The sequence below is a fragment of the Polypterus senegalus genome, chromosome 1 (genome assembly GCF_016835505.1).
Source record: "Polypterus senegalus isolate Bchr_013 chromosome 1, ASM1683550v1, whole genome shotgun sequence".
NCBI lineage: Eukaryota > Metazoa > Chordata > Cladistia > Polypteriformes > Polypteridae > Polypterus > Polypterus senegalus.
Window position 1 is genome coordinate 82,688,235 of NC_053154.1, and position 15,328 is coordinate 82,703,562.

Consider the following 15,328-nt stretch of genomic DNA (forward strand, 5'->3'; position numbering starts at 1 on the left):
CATTTTTGAATTCTTTATGACGTTTTACTTTGTCATCTATTCTTTGTCCTTTATTTCTGGCTCCAGGCATGGACTTGTCTCATGGGACGTATAAGTGTCTCTCCAAGAAATTCACGTCTCGTCTCCTTCCAAGATTTTTTTTTATAATAGAGAAAAATGAACAAAAAATGTCTGACTTGGCCAAAAATAACAGAGTCACAAGGAGAAATTATTAAGATGTCTTGCTGTATGTATAATGGAACCCAAATAGCTTATAAATATGTGTAGTTGTTATGATTATTGCTCAAGGAGCCCATGTTATGAAAGCATCTAAACTTTGTGGATATATATAGAGAGATTTCTTTGGAAAAAAATATTTTGATTTCTAGGAAAAATCTGGTTTTGACTCTAGTTTTGTTTTTGACTTTGGGTTTAGTGTAATCCCTTTAACTTGATGATCACTCTCTTGTCTTAAAACATTGGTTATGTTTGACTACCCTTTAGTAATGTCCCATAAATCTCCGATGCTCAATTTAATTAAAGCATCCATCAGGGTTTATGTGGAAAATCTGGATGGCCATAACAAAAACCGTAAACAGCTATAAAGATGGTGATAGTTTTGTTTTCTGAGTTCTTATCTTTTAGTGTGGAGCTTATATAAACATGAGCAACACAGCATAACATATTATATAATATACATAAAACACAATTATTCTTACATTGAATTAGTAGATATTAAGACAATCTTTTGAAAAGCAGGGAGTAGTGAGAAGTCAAGCAAAATGACACCTTTTATTGGCTAACTAAAAAGATTACAGTATGCAAGCTTTCGAGGCAACTCAGGCCCCTTCTTCAGGTAAGATGTAATCATTTGATCACAAATCACTACTACTTTACTGTGAAAACAAATTATTAAGCATAATCTATGTTGCACTTTTATTGGCTTACGAAGACAATAGACAGAATTATTAAAAGCACATACCGTACACATTTGAAAAATATTGGAGAAGCTAAAGGTCTTCAGTTGTGGCAAATATCAGATTTCCTTTAGATATTTTCTTATCCATTTTGGTACATGCATGTAAAAAGCACTGTTTTTAAAGTACAGATGGCAGAATAAAATCTTTGTTGTCTTTTGTGAGAATGCAATTGCTATGTGAACAATTTTTCTTTCTGTGTGTGAGAGACAAAACAGCACTTGTTAAAGTTAACATGGTTTCAGACATTCTGATGCAAAATTCATGTTTAAGTGTAACAATTCAGTTATTATGTCTTTCTCACTCTTATAAGGAAAAAAGAGCTGATATGAAACAAGAATTCAAATTCTAAATGTCTCCAATCAGTTTGTACTTATTCTGGATGTGCTATGACTAAAAGGGGTTTTCTCTTGTCATACTCACAGAGCTATTCCAGTAAGAGCCTATTCATTTTAGAGCGGAGAGCTTCTCTTCTGTCATCAATGAAGTGAACAGGGTTCTTTCCAGTGTGAAAGAGCAGGCTTGTCATTTCAAGTGGAAAAAAAAATCTTTATTTCTTTGTTCTGTCTTCTCTTTCATCTAGTGGGGCCAGCTGCCATGACTCTCTCCCCTATAATAGACAGGAGTGCTCGAAAACCTGAAAGCTAATTGTTACTCTACTTTGTTTGCTCTACTCATAATCACCCGAAGTTCACTTACATGTGAAGTGTAAATCAGTTCCAAACTACAACAAAGCTCTTCAAGTAAAGAAGAAAAAATGTTACCAAAAAAGTTTTTATGAAAAGGATTTTTTTTTACAGATAATTAATTAATATGGAACTTTAATTGGTATTTAAGAACCAAATAGTGTTCAACATATTTCCTTGGCATCATCATCATTACTGATGAGTATAAAAATGTTACAAATAAATGATTTATTGTGAAAACAGACTGTTTGTTACCTCCTGCTGTCAGATAGATAGATAGATAGATAGATAGATAGACAGATAGATAGATAGACGATGCACCAAAGTGAGTGCTACAATATGTGCTGTACTTCGTTCAGTATTCCCAGTCATACCAAAATGCCATTTAAAAAAAATAGTGAATTGAATTCATTCAATTTTACACTTATTTTTATTACATATAATACACTGACACATAAATTTAACTTCTGTCAAATTAAAAAGGTTATTAATAATTTGTAATACTTTACAGAATTTAATTACAACACTTAATATACAGTACTAGAGCTGACCCAAACTGTAACGGTAAAAAAACCGAAAAAGTTATTATACAACATTCAGCAATTCCATTTTAGTCACTGTCCAAAAAGAGATATAATGAGATATAATACCCTTGTCCCAGTACATTTCCTACTGGAATATTGCCTACTGTGACTTTTCCTTTAGCTCTAACATGGTAGCAAACTGTCTGCCCTTCAGTCTCAATTGTAATTTCAGGAACAACAAAAAGTCACAGAGACCAAGATCTAGCAAAGCAATAATCACGTTGTTTTTTTTTGCTCAAAAACTCTCTGCCTGACAACACAGTGTGTGCAGGTGCCTGTCATGGTGCTATTTTGTATGCACCACTGCTCCAGACGTTCTTTCCTGATTCTTTTCCACTGATGCCTCCGCAGTTCAGTATAGTCTTGCTGATTAACATTCTGTTCACTTGGAAATTCTTTATTAACTGTTAATGTTAAAAAAAAATGTGATCATCATTGTCTTGAGGTTCGATATGACATGACTTGCTTTTTTCAGCACGTAGAATAAAAATCACCTAAGTCACCTGTGCGATTGTAAGACAGATGTGAGAAACACGCATTGTAATCAGCTTAGCACGATGCCACTTAACAGAGCTTTTAAATAGACTAAAGACATGTGAGACCTTACGGCACAGTTTGTAATTACACTCTACTACTGCGCTACTGACCAATTCAAGGAATTTTTGGGTCCCCCCTTGTACTATATTGCAAAACATAAAAAATAACCCTAATATTTTCATATTGTGATCCAGACATTGTAATAACTCAGTAGCAGTGTTTCTTAAACCTTCTTTTCTTGTGACCCAATTTTCCCTACTTTGTGTCTCTGAGACCCAGAACTGTCACCTACTGTCATTCCTGGGGTGAAAAATCACTGCCACTGGTCTTAGAAGAGCAATATTGATTGTTTAAACTGCTTTAAAGCCATTGTTCGCATTCCACAAACCACACACAACTTTTTTTGTCTCCATCAACACTTTTTCCTTTACTTCTGCTATTACCTCTTGCAGAGTTCCCCAAGGGTCCATTTTGGCACCAACTCTCTTTGCACTATATATGCTTCTTCTAGGACAGTGGTTCTCAAACTGTGGGGCGGCCCCCCCTAGGGGGACACGAAGTAACAAAAAGGGGAGCGCGAAGATGTGAAAAAAGAAAATAAGAATCGAAAATATGAAAAATACATCTATTGAAACCAAAACAAATGAACTTAAACTACATTCTGATACTAGAAAAATAAATTTAGAGTTAGATAAATGTCAATAAAAGTTAAGCAGGTATAATAAAATATGCATCTATGATATATCATTACTTAAAAAAGAACAAATTGGCATTAGTGGGCTCCTTTCAAAAAAACCTTAGGGGGTCGTATATACTTAAAGGTTGAGAAACGCTGTGCTAGGATCAGTTATTAGAACATTAGAACACTCTAGACAAGAACAGGCCATTCAGCTCAACAAAACTTGCCAGTCCTATCCACTTATTTCTTCCAAAAAGACATGAAATTAAGTTTCAACATCATAATATTGCATTTCATTGCTAGCTCATGACACATAGTTGTATTTACCCCTAGATATAACCAAACTTCTCAACTGCTTTAAGGATGTTAAATTCTTGGATGGCTACTTCTTTGATGTCCTGTTTTTATTGGTAGCCTTGCCATTAACCTTGGTCCTCTGTCCTCCCATATTAAAATGTATGTTAAAACTTTCGGACGTTTTTTGATTTTTCCTGTTTCAACAAACCGATAAACACTGTGGTCAAGGGTAGTTTATCCCATCTCAGAAACACAGCCAAAGTCTAGCCCTTCTTAACTGCCAAAGGCCCGGAGACTGTTATCCACACTTTTGTCTCCAATAAGTTGGCTTATTGCAGTGTTCTGTATCTCGGAGTCAGTTAGGTTTCATCTTTAGCTAGTTCAAAAGAGGGAACATGTTGCTCCTATCTTGGCTTATCTTCATTGGCTGCTCATTAGGTACAGGATAATGTTTAAAGTGCATATTTGTGTTTTTAAAGTATAAAATAATCTGGCTCTTCTATATATTTCAGATCTGCTCATCCAATATTCTTCCTTCAGGGCCCTTAGGTCATCTTCCCAGTTTCTCTTATCAGTGCCATGTTCTTGACTCTTAAGGAAAGGGAATGAAGCTTTTTCAGTGGCTGCTCCAAAACTATGGAATGAGTTACCTTTATTTGTTTATGATCCTAACTTTTAAATCCCGTTTAAAGATGTATGTTTTTCTCAAGCTTTTAGAGACACTAAATAATGTCTTTGCTTTGCTGTGGCATGGATGTTGTTATGTTCTTTTAAGCTCTGGGGTTTGGAGACCAAATTTTGTTTTACTTTGTACAGCACTTTGGTGCAATTGTTTTAAATGTGCTTTATAAATAAATTTGATGTGATTTGATTTGAAGTGTTACACGTGGGCAACAGGAATGTCAATTATAAATACAAGATGGGAGACACTTTTCTACAGAAAGAAACCTCTGGGGTTCATGTTGACACAACATTTTCATTATATAAGCCCTGCACAGAATGCAATAATAAAGCAAATAAAATGTTAGGTTATATCATTGAAACCGTTCAATTTACATTGGAGAACATGATGCTCGGGCTGTATAATTAACTAGTAAGAGTACTGTGTACAGTTCTGGTCACTGTTCTACCAAAAAGACTTAGCAGTGCTTAATGCTGTGCAGAGGAGAGCAGCCCAGTGTATCCCAGGACTTAAGGACATGTCCTACTCTGACAGACTCAGAGAATTAAACCTGTTCAGTCTCAAGTGTGGGGACCAAATCCATGTCTTCCAAATACTCAAAGGCATTGATAAAGTAGATCTAGCAGAATTCTAATAGCTTAAGGGTGATTCACAAACTCAATTTCGTCAGTGATGATTAAGGGGTAGCGCATTTATAGGACTGAAGCCAGAAAGCACTTCTTTTCATAAAGAGTTGTGAAAATCTGGAACAAACTACTGAGCCATGTAGCCACATAGTTTAAGTACCAAACCTTGACAACCTCTAAGAAGCATCTGGATAAATATATTGGGATAGCTTAGCTATTAGATAAACAAATGGACTTGATGGATTGAATAGTGTCCTGTCAGATTTCTTATGTTCACCTATGAAATAAAATCGTCAGTTTTTCAAAATTGCATAAATTGGAACTTGCCTATTTCACACACCAGTAAGCATTAATATTTGTCCTTATATTCTTACTTTTGCTTTCTGGATTCCATGCTGACTTTATTACATAATATCAAAGACAGAAAGACTTGATTTTCTGCTAGGTTTTTGAAGACATGCTTATCCTGCCATAGGCATATTAATACTTAATTTGCCAAAAAGTTCTTTAGTTATCTAAAAAGAAGTGTGTCATTTGTGTAATTTGTTGTTATTCATTTTCTTTGCTTTGTTTGTCTAAGAAAAAATAATAGCTTTTTTATGTCACACATTTTATGTTTAGGAACATTTTTTTTTCTGAAATGTTGTACTGTGAGACATTTTCCTAATTTTTTTGATGAGCAAAAAAATTATTTCCAAGGACAAGGGCTGTACAGTGAGAGCTTGTCTCAAATAATCAGTGACATATATTTGAAAAAGCAAGCTGTGTTGGATTTTATAGCATCGACCCCCTGTATTAACAATTTCTGTGTGAGTTTTTTATTTTTTATTTTTCTTATATTTCAGGAATTCTCTTGGGAAACAGTGGCGGTGTAAGCGATGGGAGCAGCACAGACTCCAGTTCACCTGCTACTACAATTCCTTCATCTGCAGATAGTTCAACCACAAATAACACAACAGTTCTTAATACACCTAATGCTGAAGGGAATGAAAGCATTTCTAGTAGCACCAGCAGCACAGTAATGTCTACTAATCATTTCATCACCAGTAGTATAACAGAGCCCATTACACAACCTATGACAGAAAATACGACTCATGGAAGAAATTCTGTGGTAACCACAATGAGCCCTACCGTTTCTGTCACTAAGAATGATACAATTGCCACTACACATCCCATGAGTGGAAACACAACTCCAGTAAATAATTCTAGCATCAACAACACTACACAGATGCCTACTAGTCATTCTGTCATGAATAATGAAACTGTCAACGCTGTGCCTACTATGAGTGGAAATACCGCTGAAGCAAATAGTTCTGTAGAAACCAGTACCACTATGACACCCTCTAGTTTTCCTTCCACCACAGAAGCAACTGGTCCCACTACACACCTCACAAGTGTAAATATGACTGAGGAAAATAATTCTAGTGTGACCAGCACTACAGTAATGCACAGTAATTTCCCTACCATGAATAACTCAACTGTTGTCTCTACACTTATTACTAGTGCAAATACTACTGAAGCAAACAATTCTGTGGCAGCCAGTACCACAGTAATGCCCACCAGTAATTCTACCATGACACCTATAACTGCTACAAATACCACTGAAGCAAACAGTTCTGCAGTAACCAACAGCACTATCATGACCACTAGTTTTCCTTCCACTATTAATGGAACTAGTGTCACTATGCATCCCACAAGTGTAAATACGACTGAGCCAAATAATTTTAGTGCAATCAGCACCACAATAATGCCCACCACTAACTCTACCATGACACCTATAACTAGTGCAAATACCACTGAAGCAAACAATTCTGTGGTAACCAATAACTCTGTAATGACGACAAGTTTTCCTATCACCATGAATGGAACTGGTACCTCTACACATCCCACAAGTGCAAATACAACTGAGCCAAATAATTCTAGTGCAATCAGTACCACAATAATGCCCAACACTAACTCTACCATGACACCTATAACTAGTGCAAATACCACTGAAGCAAACAATTCTGTGGTAACCAATAACTCTGTAATGACGACGAGTTTTCCTATCACCATGAATGGAACTGGTACTACTATACAACCCCCAAGTGTAAATACAACTGAAGCAAATAATTCTAGCATGTCTAGCACCACAATGGTGCACACCACTCATCCTACCACAGATAATACAACTGTCTTCACAACCCTTACTACTAATGTAAATACCACTCAAACAAACAGTTCTGGGGTAACCAGTAGCACTATAATGCCCACTAATTCCCCTTCCACCGTTAATGGAACTGGTGCCACCACACTCCCCACAAGTGCAAAAACAACTGAAGCAAACAATTCTAGCCTGACCAGCAGCACAGTAATAATGCACAGCACTCATCCTACCACAAATAATACAACTGTCTTCACTACCCTTCCTACTAATGCAAATACCACTCAAACAAACAGTTCTGGGGTAACCAGTAGCACTATAATGCCCACTAATTCCCCTTCCACCGTTAATGGAACTGGTGCCACCACACTCCCCACAAGTGCAAAAACAACTGAAGCAAACAATTCTAGCCTGACCAGCAGCACAGTAATAATGCACAGCACTCATCCTACCACAAATAATACAACTGTCTTCACTACTCTTACTACTAATGTAAATACCACACAAGTCAATAGTTCTGTGCCATCTAGCACCATTACAACGACCACTAGCAATCCTGCCACTATGAATGCAACTACTGCTACTGCACCCCTTACAAGTGTAAATACGACACAAGCAAATCATTCTAGTACCCCCAGCATCATAGTAACATCCACTACTCAGTCTAACGCAAGTATTTCAATTATTTCCACTGCACAGCCAATTACTAACAATGCCACTCAAGGCAGCAATAGCAGTACCATCAGCACCCCTGCAATGCCCACAGTCTCTAACAGTAAAACAACGTCCACTATGCAGTCAAGCACTGGAAGTACATCCCTTGCAAATAATACCAGTGCGGGGTCAAATTCATCCTCATCAACAGTCTCTACCAACAGCCCCTCTACATCAAGTGCTGCTCCAACACAGATTCCACAAGCGCAGTTCCAAGTTCTCTTCAAGATTACAAGTGTTATATTTAACAACTCACTGAATGACAACACATCACCAGAGTTTAAGGCACTGGAACAAAAAGTAGTCACGGAGGTAAGTGAACCACTTCAAAAACAAAAAGTCAATTGCCTTACTTAGTATTGCATTTATTTACTTAATAAACCAGTTGTTTGTTCCCAGGTTAGTTACATGATTTTTATGTATACAGTACAGGCAGCCTTTATGTCCATTCTCTTTTGAAGGCTTCATGTTTTTGCAGAAAGGGTGTTTTTCTGTCCTAGCTTTCCTGGAAGATGCATTGCTTTTATTCATTAATTAATAAGACATACTATTACAGTGAAATATTTAACATTTAGAAAGATTTTTTTCATGAATTAACAAAGTATTTATGCAGTTTGCTTACAATAGCCCTAAGAAGATTGTGTGTTGAATTTTTATAATGAAGAGAATGCACTAAAGCATTGCTGCTTTCTGAATACAAGAGGTATCTGGGTTTGATTCATGGCTACTCTAGCATGTTTTCTCTGGGTAATTTAATTTCTTCCTACTTCCCAAAGATATTTTTGTTAGGTAGCTCTAAACTTACCGAGTTTGAATAAGCATGAATTTATTGTGTAGTTGTGTCCTGTCAACGCCTGGCAAGCTTTCTTCCTAGGCTAATTAATGTCTTGGACCTGATGCCTTTGTTATAGGCTTCAGCTCTTCATGACCTTAAAATGAATAAAGCAGCTTGGGGAAATTAAGAATTGGAAAAGGTGATTTTCTTTCTCAAAATTCAGCAAAACAATGATAGTTTGCCTGGATAGCAATATGGTGACATCAACCTTTCAATCAAACAGGAACTGTTCTGTCAAGATAACACGTTTGTTATTTTTGCTTTACTTTACACTCAGCATGTAAATCTAAAACTGAATATAACTCAGATTATATTGTTCTACTCATCCATGAAATTATTTTCTGAACACATCTTTTCCACTTCAGAGTGACAGGGAATCAAAACCTAAGCTGGCAAATTTGGGTGCAAGGAAAAAGTTATCCTTGAATTGTTACATTTATTTGCATGATACATCCCATTGAAATACCTACAAAAGGCCCCTTTAGACTGCCAATCTAATACAGTCACCCATAGGAAAATTTTACTGCTCAAAGATTGATCATTGAAGACACATGAGACTTAAAGAGATTCTTATGTATGTTTCATTTAAGAATCAACTTTGTCACAGATGTTCCTCCTAAAATTTCTCAGAAGAAATAGCTTTAGACAGAAAGGAGACATGAGATACAATTGAAGTCATAGAAGAAGTTCATACTCAGAGTTTGGTTTAAAAATAAGGTTAGATTATCTTTCTAGTCTTGTTTTGATCTAATCAAGACTTGACATTTTGTACTTATTATTAGACTAATGCTTTCATCTAAGGTGACTTAGAAAGTTAAGATATGCTTGGTGACATTTCTTTGCCTAGTTGGGCCACAGGCAGATGAAGTGACTCTCACCTAATCACACATTGGCAGTAGTGAGAGTTGAACCCATAACATCAGGATTTCGAGTCTAAAGTCATAACCACATGCCACAATGCCTACTTTTTCTTTCAGAATAGGTTTGATCTAATTGGAACACAGCAATATAAACTAGAGCAACAATTAACATTATTCAGGAAAAAAGAAGAACCATTTTTTAAGCATAGAAAATTGTTTTATTATCACAAACAATTGTCTATATATTTCACTGTATATTACTGAGCACACAATGCAACTACATTGAAATTGCAAAAAAAATTTCAAGACACTACTTGGAATATCTGAGCCCATTGTATGACTTTGCTGAGATCTCTGCTGAAACTCAAGAGGAGACACTTGTGAGATTACCAAGGTATTTATTGTCAGGAGAAAAATCTGAGAAGCATGAGACAAAAGAAAATGTCTCCATTTAATTTCTTGGTGCTCTCATTGTTGTCTAGAGCAGGGGTGGGCAATGTCGGTCCTGGAGAGCCACAGTGGCTACAGGTTTTCATTCCAACCCAATTGCTTAAATAGAAACCAATCTTTGCCAGTCTCAGACCTTATTTAATTTTATGGCTTGTTAGTCTGCAATGTAAGGTTCTTATATTGTAGATTTTTTTCCTTTTCCAATGATATCATCAAAATGATTTGAAGCCTAAAACAGATCATTTACAGTCTGTCACATTTTTCTATTAACTGTTTTAATAAATCAAAGTGCATGATGAACACACAAATGTAAATCGAAACAAACTAGATGGTGAACTGCTGACTGCTTTTTTATTTATATCTTATTGCTAGTAAGGAGCAATTAAAACAGTGAATGCAGCTGTTTAAGATTGAAATAAGCGGTCAAGAGAGACCACTAAAATAAAACATCAAAATGTCACTTGAGCAATAAGTGCTTCATCATCAGCAGTAATTGACTTCTCATTAAGAAACTGGGTTGGAGCAAAAACCTGCAGCCGCTGTGGCTCTTCAGGACTGACATTGCCCACCCCTGTTCTAGAAGAAACCAAAAAGATATTAAGGAGATCTCATTTTTTGATTTTTTATTCTTATTTGTTGGAATAGCTGGAGAAAACGCCTAGAGAAAATGAACCAGCTAATAAACAGAGAGTGTCAGCGATAAAAATGAACACAAGTCCTACAGCAGCAACAACAACAACAACAACATTTATTTATATAGCACATTTTCATACAAAAAGTAGCTCAAAGTGCTTTACATAATGAAGAATAGAAAAATAAAAGACACAATAAGAAAATTAAATAAGTCAACATTAATTAACATAGAATAAGAGTAAGGTCCGATGGCCAGGGTGGACAGAAAAAACAAACAAAAAAAACTCCAGATGGCCGGAGAAAAAAATAACATCTGTAGGGATTCCAGACCATGAGACCACCCAGTCCCCTCTGGTGCAAGACAGTAGCTCTAAAAACCTTCACCTCTGTGCTTTTTAACATTACATGAGGGGTCGACAATGCTGTGCTTTGAAGCTGCCATAATGGTGCCTTGAAAGTATACAGACCACATAAATCACCCAACAGAAGCAATATGACACCAAGAACTAAACTGTCTCCTCAAAAAATGTCTCTTGGGTACGTAATAGCCCTGCTCTTTAAGTTCTTGTGAGATCCTAACTGAAGTCTGAGCTTAAAATTATTTGTTCACTTATTAAATGGAAACAGAAAAATATCTCAGACTGTGGGCATTATTATGGTGTAGTTTGTTTATTGTCATTTTTCTTTTTTTACCTTTCAGCTAGATGATGTATATGGCTGCCTAACCTGCCCTACCCGCAATACATACATTAAGAGCAGAGTTCTGAAATTCAGGTACGCTTATTCTTTCAAGCTAGGTGAGCAACCAAGGTCAGTCTCTGCCTCTGTCACAGACACAGCTGACTGGAACCAGTCCAGACTGACCTGCTCTTGTGAAAAACCATTATACTTATGTAAAATGCATTAAATGATGTACATCTAGCATACACTCTTGCCTGTTTGTTTAGTTTTCTAAAAAAGATATAATGTATATTTTAGTTGTTTATAAAAGCCCCTTGGATAGCATGCTTATCTTTGAACTTGAGTCATTTTAAAAAGTTTGATTTAACTGTGCCTAAATTTGTACAAAGGTATACTTAATTATAACATGCTAAAATCTGTTATAATGAATATGTTATTTTCATCTATATTCATTTATATAAATGTTGTGGCCTGTAGGGGACATCCCACGAACCCCTAACCCTTGAAACAACTTTAACACCACAATTTCATGCAAACACAATCGTTTTATTTACAAATTCCTTTCACAGGTTTCTTCCATTTAACAGTCCACAGATAAAGCACACTCCTTTCTCCTCCTTTTCTCCTACTCTCTGAGGGGAGCCTCGCTCGGCTGATCTCCCACCGCTGACTCCCTGTGTGAGTGGAGGTGGTGCCAGGCCCAGGGTACGTCCGGTGTCAGGACACTGCAAGTAGGAAGCACTCCTGGGTCAGCCAGGAGATCTGAAAAGTAGGGACAGCTCCTTCCTGCAGCTCTCCCTGGTGGCCCCAATAGGACCCAGGAGAGCAGTCCCAGTGGACTGCAACTGCCACTATGCTCCACAACCATAGGAATGAGCACACCAGCCCAGGAATGCTGCCACCTAGCATGTTGGGGGAGCATGCACTCTTAAGGGGCTGTCTCCCCTTATCCTGGCCTACCTGCTAGTTAAGAGAATGGGGTACATCCCAGCTGGGACACCAGACTCTCTCAGCTGCTCCTCACAATACTCATAATGTTAAAAAAAAAATACACACACACACACATATATATATATATATAATATATATATAAAATACAATTGAAAGAATGCATCAGGAGTATTGTGTGATTGAAGAATTAAGGCCAATGTTAAAAGTAAGATTTTTTAGGACAGTAGTAAGACCAGCAATGATATTAGAGCTGGGACATGGGCAATGAAGGGAGCACAGATAAAGAAGTTAGTTGAGGCAGAAATGAGAATGTTATGATGAATATGTGGAGTGACAAAAAAGGACAGAATAAGAAATGAGACAATCAGAGGTACAACAAATTGTGATGAGGAGAGACAATGAATATGTGAGCAAAAGAGTGAAGGGAATAGAAGAACAGGGGAAGAAAAAGTCAAAGCAGAGGTGGGTGGATAAAGTAAAAGAGGCTCTGACAGAAAAGGGCTTGACTGTTGAGAAGGTGCAGAACTGAGCTGTTTGGAGAGGAGTTGATGAGGCACATCGACCCCACACTGAAGTGGGAAAGCATGAAGAGGAAGAAGCAGATATATCAATTGACATTATATAAAATTAGGAATAAGGTAAACCTAAATTTCAACAATCAGAATGATAGCCACATCAGACTGGTGCAATCTCAGCTTTGACACCTTCTGCTACTTTGGTGAATTTAAAATGAATGCAATGATGACAGATTGTTGATTCAAATTTGGTAGAGGCCAAGGGATGCTGGGGGATCTCCAGTTCTTATCATTCTTCTCCTGAATTCTTCTGTTATAAACGTTGTTCACAAGAGTCACTCTAGTTGAGAACAACTGAGGACAGTGTGTTTAAGTAAAAATAATTGATAACTTCTTCTTGGTAGAAGTTTATTCAAGTCCATAATATGATGAGGCAATTCTTATTTGAGGCTTTGAAAGCAGAATAGAGTTGTACTTGTTAGGAATTTTAAATCAACTTTGAATTATTTTTATTTATCTTTATAAAAATATTAAATGGAACTACTGCTGTTGTCTTCTGTAGTAAAGAGTCCTGAAGCAATCTTTGTTCCCCGGTTCTGTGGGGTTGTCCTTTTGCTACAGGTACTTTCTGCAGTCCTAAATTAATGTCCAGAGTCTACCTGCATAAGATTAAGGTTTAAAAAATAAAGCAATCAACTAAATAAGAAATTATAAACAGAGGTTCCAATGTAAACTGCAGTTGACGTTTTCTTTAACTCATGTGTGCCTGTTGTTTAATAGCTATTTGTATCAGTGGTGTCTAAGTTGAGTTTTATTTTCCTATTTTAAAGCAATGGATCAGTGGATGTCAGCTCTGAAGTGACCTTTAACAACAGTGCGTTGGACACAAATAAAGTGCTAAACCAATTCTTAACGAAGACAGAAAGTGGCACAGCGCTGGGATCTATGAAATTGAGTCCAAGTTCTGTGAAAGGTATGAAACACATTGTCCGTACATTTATGGAGTTAACTGGTTGTTCAGTTGAGGCAGGGAGGCAAATTATAAATTTTTCCACAGGGCATTGAACAATCATAACTTTCTTAAATAAGTTACTGAAGAATCAAATTGTTGTTCCTTGATCACTCGGGTTTTTTTTAATCTAATATTAAGTTTTAGTTGAAAATGCGGTATCATTCATTGTAAATAATATTCAATAATGTGGAAAATTATTTCTCATACAGATTTCATATAAATATCATTGCATAATAGATAAAGCATGTCTAAACATCAAAATGAACATGAGCAAAAACAATATAAAAAAGGGCCCACATTTTGTTTTTCTATGATTTTTTTTTTTTATTTTCTCCACCGATGTCCTGGAATTTTAGTTTTCCATTCTGGATTATTTGTCTTAGGTCCCTGACACCTAAAGGATTTTATAAGGAATGGGGTGAATGGGGTAAGAAATTCTAACTGTAACTGAACTACCTAAAATGTCCCTTAAATTGACACATACTATGTTACACCAAAAATGTTCTCCGTTATTTTGCCATTTTAGCATGCTTTCCTGCATGATTAAGGAATCCACATTGGTTCATCAAAAAATAATTTGCTGCAAATGATTATTTGCCCTTAGCAGTCTCAGTTTATAAGTCTGCAGGATGTCATCAAAGAACACCCACATGCCCTGCTGTTGAGCATTTACGCTGACCTCTGCTTCTGCCATGTTTCTTTGTCAAATTAACACCCATACACCTGATTCAAATAAGATGCTTAAAACTAGATTGTGTATTTTTTTTTATAAATATAAATAAATGGTATCACTGTTCAAGATAAATCAAGAAGGCTACTGAAAATGTGCTTGAAGTGATTTAAAATACATTCACTCGGTCGTTACAATGTTTAACAGTTTGGGAAAGTTAAATGACAAAGTATTTTTCTAAACGTTTCCAAGAATTATGTCTTTGAAATATTTTTTTAAATGTTTCCTAAATCATCCCAAAAGCACAAAAATAATCAATCAGTTGCTTTAAGTCCTGAGTCATACAATATAACCTGTGTTAAGAATAATCTTCTGCATTTCCTTACAGTTGACGCTATTACTACTGTACCCACAACCTCCTCCACTACTACGACTGGCGTGCCCACCACTATGGCCAGCAGCATAGTGCCTCCCTGGGGAATTGCTTTACTTGTGCTTACCAGCATTATTGTGTTCATCCTTCTGGTTCTCCTTATTTGGCTGGTGAGTTTTCATCCTCCTTTTTGATTTATTTTACTACAGTGCAATTAACAATGAAAGAGACTTCTTTTAGCCAAGCTTAGTTTTATTCACATACAGTATATACTCCCCTTTTTCTGAAATGCTTAATGCATTAATTCACTATTAATTTTGTATACATACATATATATTTTGTGTCATACAGTTCTGAAGTCATTTTATCCTCAGTTTATGTTCCACTTATTATGACAAAGCAAATAATAGACCAGTTCTCTAGCATGGCACATGGCTTTTTATT

At 36.3% G+C, this 15,328-nt stretch overlaps 1 protein-coding gene across 1 annotated transcript in view; it reads left to right on the forward strand.

The window, feature by feature from the left end:
• Positions 1–15,328, forward strand: part of LOC120528217 (uncharacterized threonine-rich GPI-anchored glycoprotein PJ4664.02-like) — an 85,340-nt gene that overhangs the window by 21,062 nt on the left and 48,950 nt on the right. Inside the window, exons 2-5 of the mRNA XM_039752321.1 lie at positions 5,893–8,216; positions 11,383–11,456; positions 13,660–13,802; positions 14,900–15,054. Coding sequence (XP_039608255.1) covers positions 5,893–8,216; positions 11,383–11,456; positions 13,660–13,802; positions 14,900–15,054 — 2,696 coding nt within the window. The remainder of the gene's footprint in view (positions 1–5,892; positions 8,217–11,382; positions 11,457–13,659; positions 13,803–14,899; positions 15,055–15,328) is intronic.